The sequence below is a fragment of the Diaporthe amygdali genome, assembly GCF_026229845.1.
Source record: "Diaporthe amygdali strain CAA958 chromosome Unknown NODE_27_length_698932_cov_65_101997, whole genome shotgun sequence".
Lineage (NCBI taxonomy): Eukaryota > Fungi > Ascomycota > Sordariomycetes > Diaporthales > Diaporthaceae > Diaporthe > Diaporthe amygdali.
In genome coordinates, this window is record NW_026517047.1 from 1 (window position 1) to 24,496 (window position 24,496).

The window sequence follows — 24,496 nt, forward strand, 5'->3', positions numbered from 1 at the left end:
CCTGTGGGGTTTATCTGCGCCTTCAGGGGACCAACAGTGCTCCCCTGGTTCTATTCCTGTCACGTTCGTGACACTTAAGTAGTTTAAAAATAAGCATTTTAATTTAGGTACTAGTTTATTTAGCTTAGTTTTAATTTAAATGATTTATGCCTTATATAAGCTAGTGGGTTATATGGCTTAGTATATTTTTTCCTTTGCTGTTTAGCTGTATAATAGCTAGCCTATGCTTATTTTTAGAACTAACTGTTGGTCCTATTTTTGTTAGGGTTGTGATAACAAGATTTATATTAATATTAAAATTATATATTTTTATAATTAAATTAAGCTTTTATATTAGAGTATTATAAAAACTGTTTTATATATAACGCTTTTATAATTTAATGTTTAGTTTAATTGTAAACATGTTAGCTATTAATATGAGAAGCATCCTCCTGGAGTGAAGCATCTCGGCGGCGAATGCGGCGCTTTTCTTTTGACCAGCCAGCTATTTGGCTTGACGGTCCTCGATTAGGTCAGAAGTCCCCGGGCAGTGGACCTGGTGAACAGTTGTGTGTTGGAATCAGGAAGCCACTATATAAGGGCCACAACCACGCTCATGGGTGTGGGTGCATTCATTTTCCCTGTAGCTTCATTAGATTCTTGTTTTTAGGGGCCCAGGAGGCCGGTCAAAGAAGCCACACCTGAGGTACTTCCAGTCCCGTGATTTCTCGGGAATCGGGATTTGATATTGGCATGCACTTGGACATTGTCAACACTTGGGAAGTGTATGATATCCCTACTCTGCTTCTATCAAGAGCCATGCTCTACAGTCTTCTTTACCTCTCATAAACTTGTTTTCCTCGATTCTGAACGTCAAGTCTGCAACAGGGAACTATAATGATCACGATCGACAATTGCTTGCAATGACTTCTTCTATCATGGATGCCAAACACCCATCTTCCTTCTCATGCTCCAGAACCTTCACATCAGCAAGTCTTCAGGTCATCTATTCCATGTTGTTGACGCGTTGATTTCCAGCTGTAGAACCGAATTCACCACCGTTTCCGGAAGCGCCAAAGGTAGGAAGATGGCCATCTGGTTGTTGACCCTCCTTTAGCAGATGATGGTCGCTTTTGATGTAGTGCACCTACATCTGGAGATGAGCTTGAAGAGCTAGCTATGATACTCCGGCCCGAGAACACTCAAGCACGGGATTTTGGCCCTAGTTGACAATGGTAGCAAAAAAGTGACCCGTATCTCCTACGATTTGAGCTTTGGGGAAAAGTGCATAGGTTCACCAAAGTGCCTTCCAGGTAAATAGCCAGTTTTGCCAGTTCTGGGTAGAAGATTATGTATCACTTTTGGCATGGGGAAGTCAAATCTGACAAATTCAACGCCAACAAATATGCCAGAGACATTGGAACCAAATTGAGGTCGATTCTGAAGATTGCTGGCGTCCTCTCTCGGTAAGGTGCCTACAGGATCCGGGAGGAAAGTAAGCCATTTGTATCCACCCTCGACAGGCACCACGACCAATGCACTTGCCGCAGAGCAAAAGGACGCAGATCCAAGTACGTCTACCAAGCCATCTAAGCCGAGTCAAACTAAGGGAGATCCGGTTGCTAGTCAGCAGACTGCTCACCCTATCCAGACAGGATTACTCAGGAGCCCTCAAAGTAAAGAGTGGCGGACGTGGTCGACCGCGAATGGCGATGTAAGTGATTATCCCTCAGCGAGTGTATTGGCTGTGGGGTGTTATTATCTAGGACAACTCTTTGAACTGGCCTCTAGGTTGCCCCAGAGCTGTAAAATGAAAGCACGATAATATGTATGTTACCTCCAGAGGCTGTCTTCTATTCATGTTAGGTTGTCAAAGACTAGTTGGAAAATATAGTTTCTTCTCATTTTTATAGTCTTAATACTGAGACGATTTCATCTTAAAATTTCATTTTAAACATTTACAGATCCATTAAACATTCAAAATTTGAAGAACAAGTTGAGAATAGGACGAGAATATTATATAACACATATATACACATATTGTTACTTTTTTCTAGACCGCCTCACATGATACATCATTACCCGTTATCCTATCTTGTGCTCACCGTTGAAAGGATCGATCAAATGTACTATTGATATGTGGGCTCAGCCTTCAATAATAGCCGTACGACTGCTTAAGAGTAGGCAGGCTCTTATAGGTGTCATAGGATACTCCCTCTGCTAATAATGCTTCCCATGACATAAATCGCCTACCACTGCTCCCATATAACATCTGGCAGTACAATTCTCATGACCTCCCAGTGTCCCAGCGCACTCTTCTGATGCCACTTTTCTAGCGCTGCAGTATCATTCTTCCTCAAGACAGTAGCCTCCTCTACAGCCATAAAGTCTTTCTCAGTGACCTCGTGCTTGGGTACAAGAAAGTGTTCCCGGGTGCGGCTCTGAAGCAGATCGGCGGTAGTGGCTTTGCGGAATGTGACGGGGCGGTCGGTCTTGACGCAAAAGATTACCATGTTTGTAAAGTCACGCTTCTCCTTTTCGATGACATCCTCGTCCCGAGGATTCTCACGAAAGACTCGACAGGAAGGGAAGACCTGTCTGATGGTATGGACAATGATCTTGGGCGGTGGAAGGGCGAAATCGCCGGCGTAGTTCTGGGACGAGATCAGCGTACAAGATCGAACAAAGCACCAGACGCATGCAACATACTATAGCAACCACGCCGTTAGGCTTCAAAAGTGCATAAAGATTCTGTAGGAACTCCAGCGTAAACAGAGCTATAGGCTCAGCCCCGCCAGTAAACACATCGTGGACTATATAATCAAACTGGTCTGTCGTCTTGTTGACTAGGTCTCCTGTGTAAGTGACTGCATCTTCGATGACTGGAGTATGGTTGGATGGAAGCTGGAAGTATTTTGAGGCGAACTCGTGAACGACAGGGTCAATTTCAACGACAGTCGTGTCAACCCCATGGGCCACAAGGGCTGCCGGCGTGGTACCGATGCCGAGCCCGCTGGTTTTGTAACAGTCAACCACAGATTCGCAAAAGCTAGAGTAGGGGCCAGGGAAAATTAATTATGCTCACATTACGAGGGCTTTAGCTTCACTGTCAGGAACCGGGTCTGAAACCTCGACGAGTCTCACTCCTTCGAGCATGGTGAAGACACCATAGATGGGCTCTGCGACTCTCAGGCCCTTGTACCGGATCCACTCCCCACCAAGAAGGCTATGATCGCATCTCATAACCCGGTATCCCGTCTTCAGGTTGTCGGCCACCGATATGTAGCCGGTCAGCGACTCCTTCCGGTCGTGAAGTATCCAGTCATTAGCCTGCAGGGTGCTGTTCAAAGACCGCATTGCCATTGGCGTCATGACATGGGTGTTGAAGAAGGCGGTATGCAGCAAGGCAGGCAGGGTGAGTACGAGGAACTTGGAGGGTGCAAAGAGGGCGTACGATGCGCCAAGGACGGCCTGCAAGATAACGCGGGTCTGGAGGACGGTCTTGCCGATGTACTGTGCTAGAAGCCCGGCAGACAAGCTCTCGACGAGCCTGTAGTAGAGGTAGGATGCGATGCCTGGCGTCGCATCGCGTATGAAGCCGGGCAAGACGGACAGGTCGGCGCCATCAAGATAGGTGGCGGTGCAAGCCACGGACAAGACGATGAGCGGGGCCAGGGTGAGGGCCTCTGTGATCAAGGGGCCATGGTAGGCAGTGAGTGTGCCGCTGAACTTGAAGAGGAAGAATTGGGCTACGGGGATGTACAAGGCGATTATGGGCAGCAGGTAGGCCATCCTGATAGGGAGGATGCGGCCAAGGTGCAGGTTGCAGGCCCAACCAACGAAGCAAGCTGCCATGACGAGCCGGTCATGCCATATCGACACAGGGATGGAGCCGTAGACGGGCGACAAGGCCAGCTCGGAGACGTTGGCGTAGACGGCCACTAGGCCAAGGAGTATGGAGGACCTCAGGTAGACAGAGGCTTGCTCGAGGAGCCACCTGGCCCATGTCTCGTCCTTTGCCTTTGCAGCCAGGTTCTTGAGCTCCTTTTCGAAGGCCTCGGGCGTGAAGGATGAGTTTGGATCTATCTTGGGCGGCTGCTTTGATTTCCCGGATGACTTTTTGGGAGGCATAGTGGCGACGAGGATGAGTGAGTGGTGCTGGGACCGTTGGAGGATATCGATTGCGGGACACAGGTATGGCACAGCTGTGAGGCGGTGGTGAGAACAGATATTGTTTTGTTGTCGTTTGTTTGCAGGGGCCTCAGTACAATGTAATATTGTTTTACATTATAGAAGGGGAGGAAAAACTGGACTGTGGTATGGTATGTGCCCCTGCCCTGCTGTCTGAAACGTCTGGCGGGTGGTGAGGGCTGCGATGTCAAACGAACCACATGTACATTACTGTGTACTGCTGCGGTGCTGCGGGTACAGGCCTGTGTTGGGAGCTATGACCACCTAGGCCGGGCCCCTTGCCCCTGCAATCTGTCGATAGCAGCCGGGCAGTACCTGGACCATGTACCAATGTACCTGAGTGCAGTGTCCACCCACAGGTACGTACCTGGACGAACCTCCTCTTGAGCATCATGTACATACACCAACCAATGACGTAGCAGCCCAAAGACCCTCGGCTTTTCCTCAGCAGATCTTATTGACGCGGCTAGAGGCGGGCAGGAGGGGTGGGAGAAGAACGTGAGGAGCTCCTAAAGGCCAACATACAGTAGCCTGCTTCTCCCCTCTCTTTCGTCGAGCTTCAACCACTTGGAAAACAAATAACTCTCTTTCCTCACGACCTCCTTTCACCCTCCATCGCTGCCCACCGCGACTCAATATGGCGCCAATTGCCCAACAGCACCAGCTGGTCGACCTCGGCCAAAAGAGCCTCTTCTGTTTGTGCTACCCTTGACCGTGTCAACCCCTTGCGCTTGCGCCTGGCACAGGACATCTGTGTTTCTGACGAGTTAAGCTCGATGTGTTAGTTTCTGCTGCGGCCATCGCCTTTAACCCCACGTTTTGGAAGTGAGTCCATCTCCCTGACACTGTGAGGGTGTCCCTACGTCGCTGTGTCTTTGTAGGTGTCTGCGTCTGTACCTGCGTCCGTCTGACTGACCTGTCGAACCTCCTTGCAGCATCGTTGCCCGACGAGAATATCGCACACGGTTCATGACCAAAGCATTCGGCGGCAACGCCCAGACAGCATGCTACTTCCTCGCCGCCACCATCTTCGGCCTCGGACTCTTCCGGGACTTCCTCTACGAGCGTGCCCTCCGTCACCAGCCCACGCACCCCCTTCTTGAGCAAGACGCGGCCAAGTATCTCGGTTACGCGCTCGTTGCCGCCGGAAACACCCTGGTGATCACATCCACGTACGCGCTGGGCATCACAGGCACCTTCCTGGGTGACTACTTTGGCATCCTGATGGACGACATGGTCACCGGCTTCCCCTTCAATGTTTGCGACGCGCCCATGTATTACGGCTCAACGATGAGCTTCCTTGGGACCGCCCTGGTGTATGGGCGGCCGGCAGGAATACTTTTGACCGGCTGGGTGCTCACTGTCTACCTCGTTGCTTTGCAGTATGAGAACCCATTCACAGCAGGCATCTACGCCAAGAGAGAACGTGAGAGGGCCGCGGGAGGTAAAGCCGAGGGCAAGAAGCAAAAATAATGGCAAAGGAGAGGAATGCCAGCAGGGCAGGGACTGCCTCGGAGATGCTCAAGGGTGGCTCTGTGGTAACGCCCGAGTTGTCGCGAAGATGGCAAGAGCAGGAGGAAACGAGGGCAGTTGAGAATCGGTAGTCATGAGCGAGTGATACAGGACATGAGCACAGGCAGGGCAATTAGAGACGAGCAGTGCAGCGCAACGAGGACTGGCGGGTGGATTGATCATATCCCATCCGACAACGGATATACAAAAAGCTGGCACGTGATATTAGAGGGATAAACACACAAGATCCTCCTAAGCGAACTCTGGGCACAGCTCGGAGAAAGACTCAGAACGGGCGAAGTTGTCCAGCCAAGACAGTCACCGCCTGATAGAACGGCTGAATATTATACCCCGGTTTTGAGCTAGAGTCTTGTGCTAGCGTACATTAGCCTTTGTAGAGTGAGTATGTGCACTCTGGCACTACTAGTTGCGTGCACAAAGAAACGAACAACGAAAATCAGACGCGGACTGACGGCTCGATGTCGGCTTGTGATTTCTTGGGGGCCGCCTTTTGGGTGGTATTGAGTGGCTGCACTGCCCCTTACCCTCGGCATGGCAGCCCGAATGGATTACACCGGAAGTGGTGACGAAGTCAATCAAACCTCCGCACGACGAGCCCGGCACAGCCAGGCCCGGCTTGTGGGTCGGGAGAAACCGTTACGTGATTTTACAACCCACTAACGAACGGCTGGGCCAAGCTTCAACGACAGCCATGGCCTTCTCTGCGCATCCCGCCCCGACCCTTGGAGGGTCACTGACGCTTTCGTAAATAAATTGCACCCCGCGATGTCAACACTCTCTTGCTGGAGGAACAGCGGCAGCAGCAGCAGCATCACAGTCAGCATCAGCAGCAGCATCAGCATCGGCCACTTTGTTTTCAACTGAGAAGTGAGAGGGTGAACCTGCCTGGCTCTGTGCCACCTCGACACCAGAACACCACACGCTTTTCCATCCTGCTCTCGCATTGAGGTGTGAAGTGCTGCTCGTCTACGTTCTGTCCTGCATGCACCGTTGAATGCACATACGAGACCGCTTGATGAAACCAGACATCGTTCGCACTTCCAGTATTGATCGGCGTTGAGGAACTCGATTTCTTGTCAAGACTGCCAGCATCATCACCACGACATACACTCACAGGCCAGAGCCATGGACAATCTCTCATCACCGTCCTCAACGGGTTTGGGAAGCCCGAGCGGCCCAGCCGTCGGGACTGTGCGAAGAGGAGGGGCCAAGGCCTCAGGAAATGATGCCGGTGGTGGCTCATCATCCCCGGTGCGGCCAGCCCACGACCCAGCCTCGGCGACAACGGCGGCCGCTGTCATGGGAGAAGAGCGGCAGTTGTCACCAACGCCAACTCTGAGCGACGAGGGGGGGCGGCGTTCCATCCCTGCCATGATCCGGCATGCCGTCTTTACCTTTGGCAAATTCGTCGGTCCAGGCTTCATGATTGCAGTGGCATACATAGACCCTGGAAACTACGCCACCGGCATCGCGGCCGGCGCCTCCTACCGTTTTCGCCTGTTGTTCATCGTCCTGCTGAGCAACATATTTGCCATCTTCCTGCAGGGCCTCTGTGTCAAGCTCGGCACGGTCACCGGGCTCAACCTTGCCGAGGCCTGTCGTGCATTTCTCCCCCGCTGGCTGAACTATGCACTGTATGTCATGGCTGAGATAGCCATCATCGCCACTGATTTGGCAGAGGTGAGTCACAAGTCGAGCCACATACTTCCGCTTATCCTGGGTCCGTGTCTTTGCTAAGAGCAGCTTCTCTATGGCAGGTAATTGGCACGGCGATAGCCATCAACCTGCTCATCCCACAGATACCCCTGGTGGCAGGCTGCGCCATCTCAATCCTGGATGTCATGATCATCCTCCTATTCTACAACCCAAATGGCTCCATGCGCGGGCTTCGCTTGTTCGAGTTCTTTGTGGTTCTCCTCGTGCTCGCGGTGGTCGTTTGCTTCTGCATCCAGATGTCCATGATACGCGGCACGGCGGTCGCTGATGTGTTCCAGGGCTACCTGCCATCCAAAGCGGTCATTGAGCAGCAGGGCCTGTACCAGGCTTGTGGTATCCTGGGAGCGACAGTCATGCCACACAGCTTGTACCTAGGCTCCGGAATTGTCCAGGCCCGGCTGAGGGAGTACGACGTCAGCAAAGGGCTGATGCCCCTCGGAAATCCGACCTTGTCATCTATCAACGAGACATCTGAGAAGAACATTTACATCCCTTCTCTGCGGGCAATACGACACTGCATGAAGTATTCAATCGTCGAGCTGGGCACCTCCCTGTTCACGTTTGCGCTCTTCATCAACTCGGCTATCCTCATAATCGCGGGTGCATCACTATACGGGTCCTCAGAGGCACAGAACGACGACATCTTCGCTATCCATGACTTGCTTTCCCGCAGCCTTGGCAAGGGTGCCGGCATTCTCTTCGCATTAGCGCTGTTGCTATCGGGTGTTTCCGCAGGCATTGTGTGTACCATCGCGGGACAGATGGTGAGCGAGGGTGCACTGTCGTGGAACATGCGACCGTGGCTTCGGCGGCTCATAACGCGCTCCATGAGCATTACTCCCAGTATCATAATTGCCGGTGCTGTTGGGAGGGAGGGGCTCGACACAGCCTTGAATGCGTCACAGGTCGCCCTGAGTGTCGTCCTCCCATTCGTGTCAGCGCCCCTCATCTATTTCACCTGCATGAACAAATACATGAAGGTCCTGCCGGGGCGAGCACGTTTCGGCGTCTATGTTGGTGAGGATAACGATGAAACCGATGACCGCAACCGATCTGAAGGTCAGGGGAGGCAGCTGGAGAATGTGAAGATGGCGAACTCAATACCGGTGGTCATCATCGCGGTGGTGATCTGGTTGATCATCGCCGCAATGAATGTGGCCAACCTCGTGCTGCTAGGCCTGGGCAAGGAATAACGAGCTGCTTCGTGAATGTACATCACGTCCGCCTTCGCCTCAGTCAGCAAGTGCAAAGTTGGATACACGTAGACAGAAGAAATATTTCGCAATTGTTCCTCGGAGTGAAAGCATCAAGCTCGGATGTCCACTGTTTGCCGAGTCCGGGCCGTCGGCTTTGTCGATCGAGAGTGGCCTGGCCTGATTCGACAATCGATCCGTGTACCCTGTCAAAGCCGGCATAACGCCAGAGGCTCTGGGACAAGCTTTATTGGCACCCTTGTCACTAACACCCTGAGATCACGGAGTCTTGGGGGTGCGGTACTCGGGACAATGCTGACGCCGCTCTAGGCAAGGGACTAAGGACTAGGCTTTGAAATACCAATGCTTCAACGCCCAGTATATGAACGTATCGTGTCATAGTCAAACAATTATAGATGGAACATGTTACCTTATCATACGCACGAATTTTGCATTTCGGCCGCATGAACACATCACAAGGCTGGCTGGTGCTGACTTTATTTGTGTCAGGTCTTTGCTCCCCCGGGTGAGGCTCCAAGAAAACTGCAAGGGAAACCTGCAACGCGCCGTCTCGCAGTGATGGACTCGCAAGAACAACCTGTCTGCACGGAGGCAAAGAACGATGAAAAGACACATCAGCTGTCCACCCCTTCCTCAACGGACAATGTCGAGACTGCTGGACCCCAGCAACGTGGCACTGAGGTGGTCTACCCCAAGCGCCCGACTCAGATTCTCATTCTCACATCGCTGTGCCTGTCCGTCTGTAAGTCACTACATGAGCCCATCACCACACTCTCATAACAAGATACTGCTCTTCTGGCTGGCCTTAGGCAGAGAGCTTCCGTGCTGCACCCAACCATTTGTCTGCCGATAATGTGCGTGATGCTCTCCTGACAGCTAATCTCGGATGTTGCAGTTCTCGTTGCTCTTGACCAGACCATCATAGCTCCTGCCCTGGGCGCTATCACGGCTGAATTCGAATCAGTCAAAGATATAGGCTGGTATGGCAGTTCTTATCTTCTCACAACCACGGCATTACAGCCGCTGTACGGCAAGCTGTACAACAGTTTCAGCGTCAAGATCATCTACCTCTTGGCCGTGTTTGTTTTCGAGGTCGGCAGCCTCGTATGCGCCGTGGCGCCTAGCTCGACAGCTTTCATCGTTGGCCGAGCAGTTGCCGGCATGGGAACGGCTGGGCTGTTCTCGGGCTCGATCGTTATCCTCGCATACACCCTCCCGCTTCGGCAGAGGCCTTTGGCATTTGGCTTGATCGGGGGTATGTGGGGAATTGCATCGGTCGCCGGCCCGTTATTGGGGGGTGCTTTCACAGACCATGTGTCCTGGAGATGGTGCTTCTATGTCAGTGAGTGACAGACAGGTTGTCTTCCCCCGACGAGGTAGACATGGCTAGTTGTGTCTTTAGCTGACATGGCTTAGACCTCCCCATTGGCGGTGCAACTATGGTTGCCATTTTCTTTTTCTTGCACGTCAAGGGCCAGAAGAAACGGGACCTCACCTTTCTTGGCAAGATGAAGCAACTGGACCTCATTGGGACGGCCATCCTCATCCCGGCAGTAATCTGTCTCCTGCTTGCCCTCCAATGGGGCGGCACCGAGTATCCATGGAACAACTCGCGCATCATCGGCCTGTTTGTAGGCTTCGGAGCCATGATACTCATCTTTATCGGCGTCCAGATCTGGAAGGGTGACGAAGGCACCCTCCCGCCGCGCCTCTTCAAGAATCGCAATGTGTTGTGCGCCATGGCATTCTCCTGCTTCTTCGGCTCTGCCTTCTTCCCCCTGATATACTACCTTTCGCTGTACTTCCAGGCAATACAGGGCGACACCGCCGTCGAGGCAGGGGTCAAGATTCTGCCGCTTCTCATTTCGACTGTAGTGACCAGCGTCCTCTCCGGAGGACTCATCAGCGCGGTGGGCATGTACAACCCCTTTGCCTTGCCAAGCATGGTTCTGTTTACGGTGGGCGCAGGGTACTACTCTCCTCGTTTCTTTGTCCCCGTTCGCTGCGTCATGACTTGCCCCATCATTACCATGAGAGCGGGTCGCCTTTGGTGGTGACCCGGCGCTCCTGTTGCCCTGCTCCATGCTGCCTTTCCCTTGCCCCCACCCGAGGGGATGCCCTTTCGATGCTGACACCCGCAAATAGTATGATCACCACCTTCACACTCGACTCCCCGCTCAGGGTATGGTTCGGCTACCAGGTGCTGGCGGGACTAGGCATCGGCGTGGGATTCCAGCTTGGGATCCTGGTCGTACAGGCTGTTCTGCCGCAGGAGGACATCGCGGTAGCGACCGCGTGCGTGCAGTTCTTCCAGTCCTTTGGAGGGGCCATCTTTATCGCTGTGGCACAGACGGTCTTCCAGAACGGCTTGGTCGAGGGGATACAGCGCGATGTTCCTGGCTTGAATCCCCAGATCTTCATAAACTCGGGCGCGTCGCAGGTTAGAGAAGTATTGAAGTCCCTGGGCATGGAACAATACACCACAGCCGTCCTGACTGCGTATCTGACCGGCTTGAGGCACTCATACTATATCACGGTGGCATGTGCCGCCTGTGCATTCTGTGCGGTGTCCGGGCTGAGTTGGATCAACATCAAGAAACTGGAATCTCGGAAAGCAGCGCCTGCAAGCGAGACAGACGCTGTCGACACGGCCGGGGAGGGGAGCCAGGAGTAGCAGACGGAGTGGAATACAATGCCCTGTGCTGCGTTTGCGACTTGGCACCAATTCGACCCCGTACGCAGCGATTTCCCCTCCTCGCGTTATTCCCACCCACGACATAACTTCTTCTTATTGTATACACCTACTCGGGGTACATTACTATGGACAGGGTCAAACTGTATAATTAGATATAGACGAGACTGCTGGAAGGTTAGACAAATTGAATGGGGGCGGCATGCTGCCTGGACAGAGCTTCCTCCGGCGAATAGCCAAACGAGTCTTCCTCGCGGTCGCTACCCAGGTGACATCCGGATCAAATGCTCCTTGTTTGCCAGCAGTATCCCATTGCCCAGGCAGCGAAGTGGCATGGCAAGGCCAGTGATGGCGTAATGCTGATACTGGTGCTGAACATAGATCTCGATCTGCTGATTGGGAACTTCGGCAGCTGGAGGGGTTCTTGACGAGCTTCTCAGATTGTTTTCAAGACGGAACGACAAGGCACAGTGGAGACATACTGGAGGGGGGTAATGCATGTGTGCCCTCGTTCCGCATGCCTGAGTTCGCGTTCAGCAGCCGTCTTCAACCCACTCAAGCACACCTTCACCCACCTGTGCTTAATCCGTTTCTGCCTCGGGTCGACGATGCCTAAGCTCAATCGGCTGTTGTATGGCCGGCCTTCGCAGCATGCCGGTGGCCGGACTCGGTCCTAGGAGCCCCTTCTCTTCCGACAAGTTTCCCGAAGGGTCCCGTACTCGGAAATCATGGGCTGTGGGGCAATCCTACCGTTGGCATATCAGCAGGTAGTGACAGGTCACCCTTGGATTCCTGCTGTCCTTGGGAAACCCCCTGTCCTCTGCAACCCCGTGTCCCCCAGGGATAGGAACTACTCGTCGGTCATTGAGAGAGGCCATCATCGAGATTCCCGGCGGAGCGTGTTCAAGCGGGCATAACTCCACTCTCGCAATGCTCCGGCGCGGAGAGGAGGTGTGCTTCCTGACGGTCTTGACGCCCGTGGTGGGATCCATTGGTCCATTCTCAAGCAAGGTTTTGCCGTGATTCATGAACTGTTCGTCCGGAGCAAATGCTCCGCCCAGTTCAACATCCACCGGCCCGAGGCCACCACCGCGACATGCCCCAAGCTCATGCTCTGAACAAACGCTCCTGGTTGTCGATTGCCTCAGCCTTCTCGATCCCAGTGTCCTTGTCCCACTGCTGTTGGCCCTGTGATCATCCCACTGCGATGTCATCAGCCACAAGGCTGCGTGCTGCCAAATGCCTCGTCCGGAAAGGCCCAGAAGGCTGGATGCCTTCATCTGACCGACTTTATAACACAGCAAGCACTCCCACAGAATTGGAAAGTCAATTGCCTTCCATAGATTTGCCCAATGTGCATAGGCGAAGAAACGGTGTCTTCATTTCTGCTCCGAGTCCGCCTCGACACTCTTGTGACACAGCTATTCCCCTTTCCCTACCTCGTCCATTGCGAGCAGAAGCTTCGCAGCGGAGCGACCGTTCTTTAGGTGCTGGCCATATCAATTGATATGTTCCTGTGAGGCTGAGGGTGGTAAGTAAGCTGCGCGAGATTGCCGAGATTGTGCAAGTTCACCCTCTACTAACCATCATGGAAGTCTTAGCGAGCCCATGCAATAGTTGTAGGCTGGTCCCATTAGCCGACGGTATATACGTCCGTCACAAGGCTCTCGAGGTGCCAAAGATACCAAAGAAACACGAAGGCCTACACGAGCTGGGACTTTCAGAACAGCTCGCAAGCCATCAGACCTTCACAGGCTTCAGCCGACTCCGCCAGCATCCATGGCCCCCTATCAAAAGCCAACTGTGGAAGAAGAAAAGGATGAGGTGTCAGACAGACCCATAACAAGAACCACTTCGGACGAGACAGCACATGAGGCATGGCTATGTAACACTCTGTTATCAGCACCATCGACAGAAGTGAAGCGATTGAGGAAGAGGAAGAGCCCATGGGACGCCTTGCAGCCACTGGGCAAGAGAACTTGTATTACTACCGCTTGCAGCTGAGAATCGAGCGATATTTCGAGCCTAATTGCAAGCCGTACTCTTGAAGACTTGCCTACATATGCGACACTGCCTGACACGGCTCGTGGAAAGGCGCATGATGGCGTCCACTAGCTCTGCGTGCCCTGTACAAATGTGTCTGGGTGAGGGTCTTCACCCTGTGAGCCGGGGACGCATATCACCCAGAAGCTGGGGAGGGGCGGGGGGTTGATGAGGACGACGGCACGGTCTCGCGACCAGCCGTGCGCTGTCGAACTCACCAACTCATCAGGCCTTTTGATCTGTCGAAACCGCCCCTGAGCTGCGACTCGGGCTTGACGACCTTGCCCTGAAGCACCGTGTACTTGACAATGCCCTCGCAGTCCTCCGGCTTCACCCTTCCTAGCCATATGCACTGCGCAGCGCCCGCATCCCCTTCGCCTCCGTTCGTCGGGTCCTTCTTCGTAGGTGCCCAGTTCTCGCCCTCTTTCACGCTCGTCCTCGCCAGACCATCCAGCCCGAAGGCGTCTGGCCGCCGGTAGATCATGACGTTCGCGCTGTACTTGTGCCCTCCGACGTGCGAGATGAAGTAGATGCCCACACCACCAGGTCGCTCGTCGTCCAGGTCACGTTGCAGGCCAAGCGGCCGTAGATGCTTCCCACTGTGTCAGTATATATGCGAGGACTGGGAGAGGAGACCGAAAAAAGGGGCATGTATATATCCTTACCCGCTCCAGCTCTTTTCGGATAAGCGGTGCCGATTGACCGCACCGTGCGTCACGGGTCTTTTGTGAGCATAGCAGTATCACGACGGCATGAGGACTTGGACGGCTTCTCAATCCTTCAATTTTTGCCGCTGGCTCGGGAAGGTCTGGCGGCGGCAGGGACTCTGGTATCGCAGCCGAGACGGGTTGGAGGGCGGATGTGTTGGTGGGTGACTTGTTGATATACTCGGAGATCAGCGTATGGACCGAGGCCGGCGTAACGTTCTCTATCACGACGAAGGCGGGCAGTAGGAGAAGCGTCGTAGGCTCCGAGTAGTCGCTGCTATGGTGGGGGGTTGGGATGTTGGAGGCCGAGAGCATGAGCCGCTGTTGATGTGGTCTTTCACGTCAGTCTCGTGCAGCACAAGGCAATGCAGGGCGATGCAGGGCAGTGCATAGCTCACTCCGTTGTTCGGCTTTTCTGCCTTGTCCATGGCTTGCATCAAACTGCCTTTCTCGTCGGCGACATTGTGCGTCCAGTCCGCCTTGCCCGTGGCCACCAAGACGTGGGTGCTCCATCCCTTGATATGGCCATAGAGATCGTCGCTCTCTTCGATCTTGAAGTTCCTGGGATAGTGTGTAGGGCAACTTTCGCAGTCCCTTAGGCAGTCCTCGCCGTCGACCGCGGGGTCGACCTTGGGGAAGAGCTGGCTGATTGGCGCACCGCCGGGTTCCCCAATGGCAAGCTTCTTGGCGCCATTAACGAGCGACTTGAACATCTTCCGACTGAGCTTCGGGACCTGTTGCCTCGTTTTCACTAAGTTGTCGAGGAGGGTCGTCAGTGGTGCTGTCGCGCGGACAAGACAGGTCGCCTCGTTGGTGGCTTCACCGGCCGCAAAAGGCTTGACTCGGACGTGTGGGTGGGTGGAGAAGAGAAAGCGAGCGATATGGAATCGGGAACCCGGGTGGGCCGGAAAAGAAGGACAAGGAAGCAAGAGGCAGGAGGAAGGGCGAGGACTTGTATGTGAAGCAGACAGGGCTCGCAGGGAGCGGCGCCGGCCACGAACGTCGAACGTGCTGGGTGTGTGGGTTGGGATGACTACAGAGTACAGTACGCACTCTTCTCAGCCCCGGTGTCTGCTCGCTTACCCCGAGCCGATCAGCCGGGTCGGTTCGGGTCCGCTCGCATTCACCGAAGTGCTCGGCCGGGGTCGCCTGTAACCAAGGTGCTGCTTCTCAGTAATCTCCAGGGCTATCAATCATGACACGCCGCCGCGGCGGGCCGGGGCGCCCTATACCGCGCCCTATACCGCTCCTCGTAAGTCCGACCGAACCCCGGCCACAAGTCATGGGCTGCCACGGCTGCATGGCCTCTTGCCCCGGAGATACGACATGCTTCGAGGACGACGAGCTTGCCCAGCAAACAAGCTGCATAGGTAAGCAGTGGCTGTCTGTTGGTAGAGTAAGCCATGTCAAATTACTGCACAACAATCAGCCAGCCGACATAATCTGTGCAACATGTTGTACCATTACAGCCAAGAGGCAAGGAAGGAAAAAAAACACATCGATATACTATGTCCAATTATCTATAAAAATTAAGCTGCTGGCTTCCGCTGTATCCATTCACGCTTACTGCCTGCCATCCGCTTCGTCCTCATCGTCGCTCTCGCCGTCGTTGCTTTGCAGCTCGAATGCTTTCTTGCCCGCGCTCTTCCGTCTCCTCAGCTCGCCTCGTTCCTTCATCTCTTGCCGGATCTTCCTGCTGACCTCGTCCAGGCCCTCTTTGGAGTCCAGCGTGGTGAACGCACTGACGGGGAACCCAGCAGAGCCGAACGCGCCACCTGAGCTGCTGCTCCTGCTCCTCGACCGCGACGGCGGCCGGGTGGAGAAGATGCCAACCTTGCCGATGTTGCTGTAGGACTCGTTCTTTGGAAGCCCCCGGCTGGACGACGTTGTGTCGCGCCTCGCGAGTGGCCGCGTCGGGCTCTCCGGCTCGAGGCCTGTGCTCGACATGTCACTGTCGCGTCTCTTGGTCGGCGGCCTGCCCGGTGTCCTCGGCCGGCCGTCGTCCTTGGATGGGTCGGCCACGATCCGCGTCTTGTCAAAGTCGGGGAACATTTCAGGCCCGAGTTCGTTGATGACCTCTGTCACCCGCTCACTCAGCTCCGCCCGCCGCTCCCTCAGCTGGTAGATATTGTAGCTGGAAGCAGGGTTGAGGCACATAACAAGAGGGCGCAGCGACTTGAAAATGTCCATCCCCACCTCTCCCAACCGGAGGGCCGCAAAAGTGATCAAAGGGAAGACTACCCAGCCGATCGGGAAGGCCGTCCACAGAGGTATCCATCTTGGGACATAATCCCAGTAGCCCCAGAGACGGTCCGCGTAGACTCTCCAGACGAAGATACAAATGTACGTGTTGTACAGGATCGGTGCAAAGCCCAAGGCTGTCATTATCTTCCATGTTGCCATCACGTCGCGACCTTGGATCTTGACCGAGGAGCCCGCCAATGCCTCTCTGGCCTTCTTTATGCTGATAAACTTTGTCAATACAAAAACGGGGGTGAAAAGGAGGAGGCCGGGCAGCGTGCCGACCAGGAGCACCAGTAGCTTGAGCACCCTGTAAATGGTTGTGAGTATGACTGTGTGTATGGGCATCCTGGCATATTGAACTTGATGATCGCGCATGTTGAGGTAGCGGAGCTGCTTGTTGTAGTCCTTGACCGCCTCCGACAGCTGGACGATGCGCTCGTCGTCTTTGTATTTCTCGTAGCCCATTGCCAATCTTCGGTTCAGCTCCACCACATACGGGAGCGGTAGCTTCTTTCCAGTGGGCTTATAAAGCCGCCGGGCGGCCTGGATGAGCATCAGAGTGTCGTAGTTTGGCGTCTGCACGGTGACGGCAGCCAGGCCCTGATATACGGTGTCCAGCAACTGGCCGATAGCGTCTCGCCTCTGGCCGTTCTTGTACATTTCAACGAGCTCCCTGGAGACTTCCATAGGCTGACCAAACTCGACCACCGCCCTCGACCGGAACTTGTGGGCGTGGAAGTAGTTCATGCCAACCGGTACAATCTTGAGGTCGACCTCGGGAGAGTCCGCAAGAGCCCCAAGAGCCATAATGGCAACGCCAGCCTTCAAGGGAAGTAGTCCGGTGCGATCATGACTACCGCCCTCGGGAAAGATGCCCACGCAGCCTCCGGATCGCAGCCGGTCAAAGACTGCTTCGTAAACCTTAGTCTGGTCGATGTGAGGGGCCAGCTTGTACGGGGTGCCCTCGTAGCCATCTTTGATGCCCTTCAAATCCTTGTTGGTGAAGTTGGCGGAGTCGTCGATGTCGTCGCGCCCTGTCAGCTGGAATACGGCCAACCTTGTCTTGAACGGTCTCTTTACGCGTATTTCCTCGGGCCCGTGAATCTCCGCTATATCAACGCTCGTGCTTGCCTGACCTTTGCCGGCGGGCAGAAAGATCATACCACCTAATTCCGCATCTCTGTCAAAGTGTGTGCCGACGCCCCGGATCAGAGTCGGGTCGCCTATGGGGTCGGGGAGGTATACAAGGCCATCCTTGGGTTTGGCAGCATCCTGCGCGCGGCCAACAGGAACAGCGCCGGTCTGGCGAGAGGCCCAGCCGATGAAGCCGTGGACAGACTTTTGAGCCACGAGGAGGGAGACCCGACGCTTGGCTTCCTTCTTCAAGGTTCGCTGGAGGATCAGGGCGTCGACAAACTAGGCACGAAGTCAGTCAGTCAGGCCAAGCCAGGCAGTCAGCTGAAGGCTGTATGGAGCATGGCCCATCAGCCATCAACGCGCGGGGCGGGCTGCTCACCTGGTTGGCGTGGGGCGCGGCAACGAACAGGACAGGGCCCTGCCTCGGGACCTTCCAGGAGCCCCTGGGATGGACCTCGCGGAAGAAAAGATCGACGAAAATGGACATGAACCACAAGAAAGTGTCATATTTCCTGTTGCTCATGGGATAGAGTTCCTTGGCAGGCTTTGGAGAGTCTGCGCTCTGGGGCGGTACAGGCAGGGCCGAGCCCGAGCCCGAGGCCGAGGCTTTTTCGGAAGGCATGTCGTCGGCTGCTCGGACGGATGCACGAAGTAGTGGTGCTGGTGCGTTGGTAAAGGACAGAGAGAAACAATGACCCGGACGCCAGGCACCAGACTGGTTTTGTGGTGTGGTGGGGTGCTGATCGAATCCGGCAGTGGACTGACTGATTGAAGCCGACGATGTGGTGGGCGCTGGACGCTGGCAGCCGGCAGTGTATTCGAGAACACGAGGTCGGGATGAAATCTCAGACGGAGTTGACAGCCATGATCCAACTCCAGTAGTCCTGAGCTCACCTGCGGTTGGAATCCGAGCGGGTGGCGACGATCTGGGGCTGGAAAATGGGCTGAGCCTCTCGATGCCGGATGCTGGATGCTGGATGCTGGATGCTGGATGTTGGGACAATCACAGTTCGGCTCTTCTAAGAAGAGATCGTAGATGAAGCCAAGCCTGCGGTGCAGTAGACTATGCAATCACTATGCATATGTATGAAGCACCATGGTGTGAGGACAGGCTCGCCGTCGGTTGTGAGTCTTGGACTGTGGTGGGTCGGGCGAGATATTTGGAAGGATTTGGAAAGAAAGTCTGAGTGACGTGACAGGCCTTCCATCCGTCCAGGTGGGGTTTGCGCTTCTCCTTCGGCCCCAGGCCTCTGCACTCGGGCACTCTGCCACTTGATTCCACCAAGCTCAATCCTGGCACACAGCTAAACCATGCCGATCCCCAACAAAGCTCAAGGACTAGGCTACCTGGGCTGCTGCGCTGCTGCTGGCCTGCTGCTGGCTAGACTAATGATCATATAGCACGCTTCGATTCGAGGACAGGATGCGTTGAGAGCTTACATCCTGGCGACCTTTCTGTCCTATCTGCGGCACACGCCCACATGCCTATGCAGTAGCTGCCTGGTAGCCTCCAATGTGTTGGCCAGACTATAATCACACGTACCAGCAGAAAGGCAGAGTACATTGCCGCTGTTCCGTAGTCTCGGTGCCCGACTCGGGCCATGGGACTTCCTTGCTATTACAAGTCTGCGCAGACAGGATTATGTTGATGGTGAAATGAGAGAGATCGCGAGACCTGCCCACGTTCGTATGCGTATGAGAGGTGTGTTTGTTTCCAGAGGCAGCGTTTTTGCTGCGCTGGGCTGTATTTTGAATCTATGTATTGAAACTGCCAATGCTATGCTTAACCCCCGTCTTCCACCCTTCAGAGGCCATCAGGTCTCACTACCTTCCTTTTCCCCTGCCTCTGCCCTTCCCCTTCCCCTTCTTCTCAGGCACACTCGCTTCGCCCTCCTCGAGCTCCTCTTGTGTCACTTTGCCCTCCTGCTCCATCTCCCTGAGCTTCTCCTGCCCGGAGATAAACAGCGTCAAGTCGTGGTTCATGTCTTTCTGCTCTGCAACTTCTGCCTTCAGCCCCTCATTAAGCGCCTTGCATGACTCCATCTCCTTGTTCACGTGCTGAATCTTCTCAAGCAGGCCCTCGTTGATCTTCTTCTCCTCTTGCAGTGATTGGCCCATCTTTCTGGCGACTTCGGTCGACTTGTCCGCCCGTTTGCGCTCACGCTCTAGGTCCCGCTCAAGTTGCGGAATGACCTCGTTCTTGAGCGCACTGTGCTCGTGCTCGAGGAGTTGGAGCCTGCTCATCGCCTCTGCGGCCTGGGAGGCAGCCGCCTCCGCCGCGGCCGATGCCTTCGCCGCCTTGTCGGCCGCCTTGCTGATAATCTCCTCGAAATAGACACGCTGGCTCTCCAGCTGGCTCGCCAATAGATTCGTGTACTCCATGCCGATGTTGTCTAGCTTAGCGCGCGGCACTACGTCCATGTCAGGACCCGCCTGCCCAGCCCCATCACGTGCCGCCATGTCGGTGCTGGGGAACTCGACCACCTTGCCCTCGCCCTTCTCACGGATCAGACGGTGGACCCACATGTCGCCCGCGTAGTCCCAGACGTGCTGCGTCTCCAGCTCGAGGCTGAAGCAATGCGCCGTTTCCTTCCAGTGCTCCTTGGCATGTCCCCTCTTGTATCGGCCGCAACCAACGTTGCCGCAGATCAGGCATATCCACAGGTCGTCGGTTGTGTCGCACGTCACGCAGATGTTTGATATGCCATGGCCGAAGGGATGCGAGTATGGGTCATCAGGATCCGCCGACTGCGGAGAGGGGTTCGTGGCCCTGCAGACGGGGCAGCCAGATCCCGTCCATGACTGCAGGCACGTGCAATGGAAGACGTGCTGGCATGGGATTGTGATGAGCCCCGAGGTGTCGTCCATGCGCTCGAGGCATACTGTACACGTAGGGAGCTCGACAAGATCCGGGGTCGGCGGAGGGAACGGCTTAAGCGAGCCGAGGTGGCCTACAGCGGAGCCCTTGGAAGAGCTTGCCGTCGGCTGGGATGGTGTCTCGATAGTGATGGATTTGATGAAGGTGACGTGACAGATGCCCTCCTCCTGACTAGGTGTCAGCAAACATGCATATAGTGAGGTCTGATTGGGAAAATTGACTTACCCGCATGGGTCCGAAAGCCTTGCCGTCGAATTCCTTCCTCCAGGCTTCGGCAGAATCGTGATCCCAGCACTTGATCAAAACCATATAAGTGCCCAGGACGCTGGTCATGAGCATTCGGTAATGTGCAACGTGCGCCATCCACTTCCGCCCAACGAAGTTCAGAAACCCAATCGGCGATAGGTAGCCGGGCACAGCAGGAATGCAGAGGATTGTGCCATCGCCACCGCTGAGGCTCTCGGTTGAGTTGCCCGTGACCCCGAGCTCGTGAGGCTCACGGTAGAGGTGCACTATTCCCCACCCGGCGTCTGTTTTCTTGCCAGCCGGGGGCACAAACTCGCCCTTTGTATCCGTTCCTGGTCCTCCAAGGTTTGGACCCAGCGAGGCGGCTGGGGAGGGATGGGCACTGCCTGCCATGGCGAGACAAGAGGGCTCGGAGCTGTCGCCCTGGAAGCCGTCGGGAACGTCGAAGCTTTCTATACGTATAGGTCCAAACCGCCAGTCTTTGGCCGCTGCTCGAGGCCCGATCCCAGCAAGGTGGCCCGGAGGAGGAAAGCTTCTAGACCTTTCCCTCCGACTGGTCGTGTTCAGCAGCAAGATATCACCGTCGTCCTCCCCGGCTGCTGGGGGAATGGGTCTCGACGGGCCGCAGTCGATGACTCTGGCGGGGGGCTTTGGAAGGAAGCGACGGTCTTCTGGAGGCAGGTATTGTTCGAGCTCGTCTGTCCGCTTTTGCTTCTCGCGCTTCTTCAAGGAACTAGACAGGGCCAGTTCGTCGCCGCGGTGGGGGTGGGATGGGAGGATATCGAAGATGCTGCTCCCCGCGGTCGGGTGCCAGATCGGCCCGCTCGAGCTGCCGCTCTTGGTGTCGCTGAGTGTGTGATGGGTCAATAGCGGGTCGGGACTTTGGTAAAGCTCGATTTTGAGATGGTAAGAATAGGAATGCATGCTCCATCCGGGCTGCGAGCGAGCCTTGGTCTTGGGATGGGCGAAGCACCCGCGTGCTGTTCGGCTGGAAAAGGGCTTCTTGTTCTCAGGGTGGGAAGGATTGTCTTAATCGACAGGTACAAAGCGAAGTAATATGGCGTTGAGTCATCCTGTGAGGAATACGCATTTGTGTAGGAAAGATGCTACAGCGCGTCGTTTACTTTGAAGCACGCGGTGGCTAGAAGTTTCCAGCTGGTGCGGTCTCCCTGATAACGCCCAGAGCGGCGTGGGCAGAACTGGAAAGTATGGATATGCTGGTAGTTGGTCGCTAGGAGCATCCTCTGCTACTTGTTTCCAAGGACACGAGGAACATCACGCCAGACACGCAGTGCAAGGGATCCAACACATGTCTACATTCATCACATTTATCACAGAAAGGTCGCTGAAAATTCAAGTGGAGACTAGAATGGGTCTGGTATTCCGTCTGTCTCAATGCGGAGGAGGTGGGGTCCCACTTCTCCCCGCTAAACCATAGTCGACGATGCGACAAGCGCTAGCTGCCCCTCTCTCAGTGCCAAATCCGTCACCGCCTGCCGACCGCTCCCTGCGTGTGCCGTCATGATGTAAATGAGCTGACTGCATCACCTACTGGCCTCCACGAAGACGGAGCACCAAGTGCAGCGTCGACTCCTTCTGAATGTTGTAGTCAGACAGAGTCCGGCCATCTTCCAACTGCTTTCCAGCGAAAATGAGTCGCTGCTGGTCTGGTGGAATACCCTCCTTGTCTTGAATCTTTGACTTGACGTTGTCAATCGTATCCGATGATTCGACCTCCAGTGTAATCGTCTTTCCCGTCAAGGTCTTGACAAAGATCTGCATACCACCACGGAGGCGAAGAACCAGGTGGAGAGTAGACTCCTTCTGAATGTTGTAGTCGGAGAGTGTACGGCCGTCCTCAAGCTGCTTTCCAGCAAAGATCAGACGCTGCTGGTCAGGAGGAATACCCTCCTTGTCCTGAATCTTGGACTTGACGTTGTCGATAGTGTCGGAAGACTCAACCTCGAGAGTGATGGTCTTGCCGGTGAGGGTCTTGACGAAGATCTGCATACCGCCACGCAGACGGAGGACGAGGTGGAGGGTGGACTCCTTCTGGATATTGTAGTCGGAGAGGGTGCGGCCGTCCTCGAGTTGCTTGCCGGCGAAGATCAAGCGCTGCTGGTCTGGGGGAATGCCCTCCTTGTCCTGAATCTTGGACTTGACGTTGTCGATGGTGTCGGAAGACTCAACCTCGAGGGTGATGGTCTTGCCGGTGAGGGTCTTGACGAAGATCTGCATGGTGACTGTGGTGATGAAATGGAGATGACTTGATGTGATGGGAGTTGTTGTTGTCGTTGATGTTGATGAGCTTGACTGACAAAGACGATGGTTAACTGCCGTCGATGATGAGGTTGTTGTGGTGTGAAGGTAGGAAGATGCAAGGCTGGGTGGCGTTTGGGGAAGGATGGTTTAAATAGGAGGGGGGAGAGGCAAACGGCTGTGCAGCGCAGTTGCAAGCAAGGCGCAGGCGCGGAAGCAGGAGGGAGCAGGAGTAGAGACGCTGGTGGAAAGCGGAGGAACAGGCCCCTGTCGCTGGTTCCTGCCTTAAAGTGGTGGGGCAGAGACAGGCCGACATGGCCAGAGGCAAGACAAACTAGGCCATATTGGGCAGGGAAGTGGGGCTGACAGGCAGATAAAGGAAAGGAAGGGCCAATGAAAAGGCAGGCACGACAGCAGCGGTTTCGCCCGCGTGATTCATCAGCGAAGCTTGGCCCAGCAGGAGGCTGGAGGCGAAGGAGCAGAGGAATGACTGATGAATGTAGCAACCCACACGTGTAGGACTAGACTGGGAATCTAGAACGTGGTAGTCGATTCCGCACTTGACTGAATTACATATACCATACTATATACTATAGACCGAAGGCGAGTGATTCAGTGAGTGAGTGAGTGATTTGCTCGCTCACGAGAGGCGAGGTGAGGTGCCAACGGGACCAGGCATTGCGTCACTGCCGTTCTGTCACATGGGAACCCGCTCAACGCACCCTGAACTGCCCGAGACCGCCTATCTACGCAGTGACAGCTCACTGCGCACGTTGCTATAGTATGTGTCCAGGTGCCCCACGCCCTCCCTACTTTGCTGGGAGGCAGACTGTCACTAAAGATGGGCCAGACTACTTGCTTCAAATGTTCACAGCTGCACCATCGCGCGAAGGCTTCATTCAAGCACACAGAAAGACATGCTCAACCGTGGCGTATCGTTCCGTGGGACGTCAACCTGAGGTGAACATGGGGTTTGCCAGGCCAGTCCCGGCAATCCCGACCGACGTCACGTCCTGGTGTCAGGGTTGAGATGGGCTGGCAAGCTGGCTGGCATGCTGGCTGGCAAGCCGGCTCATGTCCCCATCGCGGCCCCCCTGGCCCCACTGATCACGGCGAACCTCAAGTGGGAACTGCTGTCATCGTATGCCATGCGTGGGCCTCACTCGTTCCTGACAGCAGCAATTATTATTCCAGACCAACTGTCTACCACAGCTACGCGCTCATATCAACTGAGCCCAATGAGAATCGGGGCCAAGGCTGGGGGCGAGGCACCAAGGGCCCTGCTGTCATCAGGTCCGCTTGTCTGATATCAATCGAGATTCAACCACAACCAAAGCAAACTGTCGTGGTAGGTAGCATTCAATTCATGCTCATTTTCCAGGTATATCGGTAACCGCCGCCATCCAACCTAACAACCCAGAGATACCCTCCACCATCTTATCTTCTGAGGGCCGTTGAGAGCGGCGACCTCCAGGCCCGTGTGCTGCCTTACGCAGAGACGGATTCGGAACAAGCTTACGCACTGCAGCAAAGTAAGCTTATCCCTCTGCACAAAGATGACGGTGCATGAAATGAGCTCGAACCGCCTCCGGATGAACACAATACTGTGTGGTATGAACCCATGAGTCGCGCTTTCACGCCTGCACACCACTACTGC

At 55.0% G+C, this 24,496-nt stretch overlaps 5 protein-coding genes across 5 annotated transcripts; 3 read left to right on the forward strand and 2 right to left on the reverse strand.

The window, feature by feature from the left end:
* Window positions 1-2,228: 2,228 nt before the first annotated feature.
* Window positions 2,229-4,110, reverse strand: J7T55_000538 (uncharacterized protein; the record flags this gene model as incomplete). The annotated part of the gene is made up of 3 exons (XM_053131458.1): window positions 2,229-2,633; window positions 2,689-2,992; window positions 3,065-4,110. 3 exons carry the CDS (start codon window positions 4,108-4,110, stop codon window positions 2,229-2,231), a joined length of 1,755 nt encoding a protein of 584 aa, XP_052990269.1.
* Window positions 4,111-4,807: 697 nt separating this feature from the next.
* On the forward strand, window positions 4,808-5,643 carry J7T55_000539 (methylene-fatty-acyl-phospholipid synthase; the record flags this gene model as incomplete). The annotated part of the gene is made up of 3 exons (XM_053131459.1): window positions 4,808-4,865; window positions 4,956-4,995; window positions 5,106-5,643. The coding sequence occupies 3 exons, from the start codon at window positions 4,808-4,810 to the stop codon at window positions 5,641-5,643; spliced, it is 636 nt and encodes a 211-aa protein (XP_052990270.1).
* A 1,185-nt stretch (window positions 5,644-6,828) lies between these two features.
* On the forward strand, window positions 6,829-8,612 carry J7T55_000540 (transporter smf2; the record flags this gene model as incomplete). Its single annotated transcript, XM_053131460.1, has 2 exons — window positions 6,829-7,383; window positions 7,461-8,612. 2 exons carry the CDS (start codon window positions 6,829-6,831, stop codon window positions 8,610-8,612), a joined length of 1,707 nt encoding a protein of 568 aa, XP_052990271.1.
* A 579-nt stretch (window positions 8,613-9,191) lies between these two features.
* J7T55_000541 (HC-toxin efflux carrier TOXA) lies at window positions 9,192-11,307 on the forward strand (the record flags this gene model as incomplete). Its single annotated transcript, XM_053131461.1, has 4 exons — window positions 9,192-9,375; window positions 9,529-9,888; window positions 10,050-10,602; window positions 10,779-11,307. The coding sequence occupies 4 exons, from the start codon at window positions 9,192-9,194 to the stop codon at window positions 11,305-11,307; spliced, it is 1,626 nt and encodes a 541-aa protein (XP_052990272.1).
* A 2,129-nt stretch (window positions 11,308-13,436) lies between these two features.
* On the reverse strand, window positions 13,437-22,818 carry J7T55_000542 (uncharacterized protein; the record flags this gene model as incomplete). Its single annotated transcript, XM_053131462.1, has 11 exons — window positions 13,437-13,515; window positions 13,587-13,960; window positions 14,034-14,396; window positions 14,474-14,916; window positions 15,276-15,460; window positions 15,643-17,735; window positions 17,836-18,436; window positions 19,000-19,131; window positions 19,285-20,501; window positions 20,560-21,427; window positions 22,133-22,818. The coding sequence occupies 11 exons, from the start codon at window positions 22,816-22,818 to the stop codon at window positions 13,437-13,439; spliced, it is 7,041 nt and encodes a 2,346-aa protein (XP_052990273.1).
* Window positions 22,819-24,496: the final 1,678 nt, after the last annotated feature.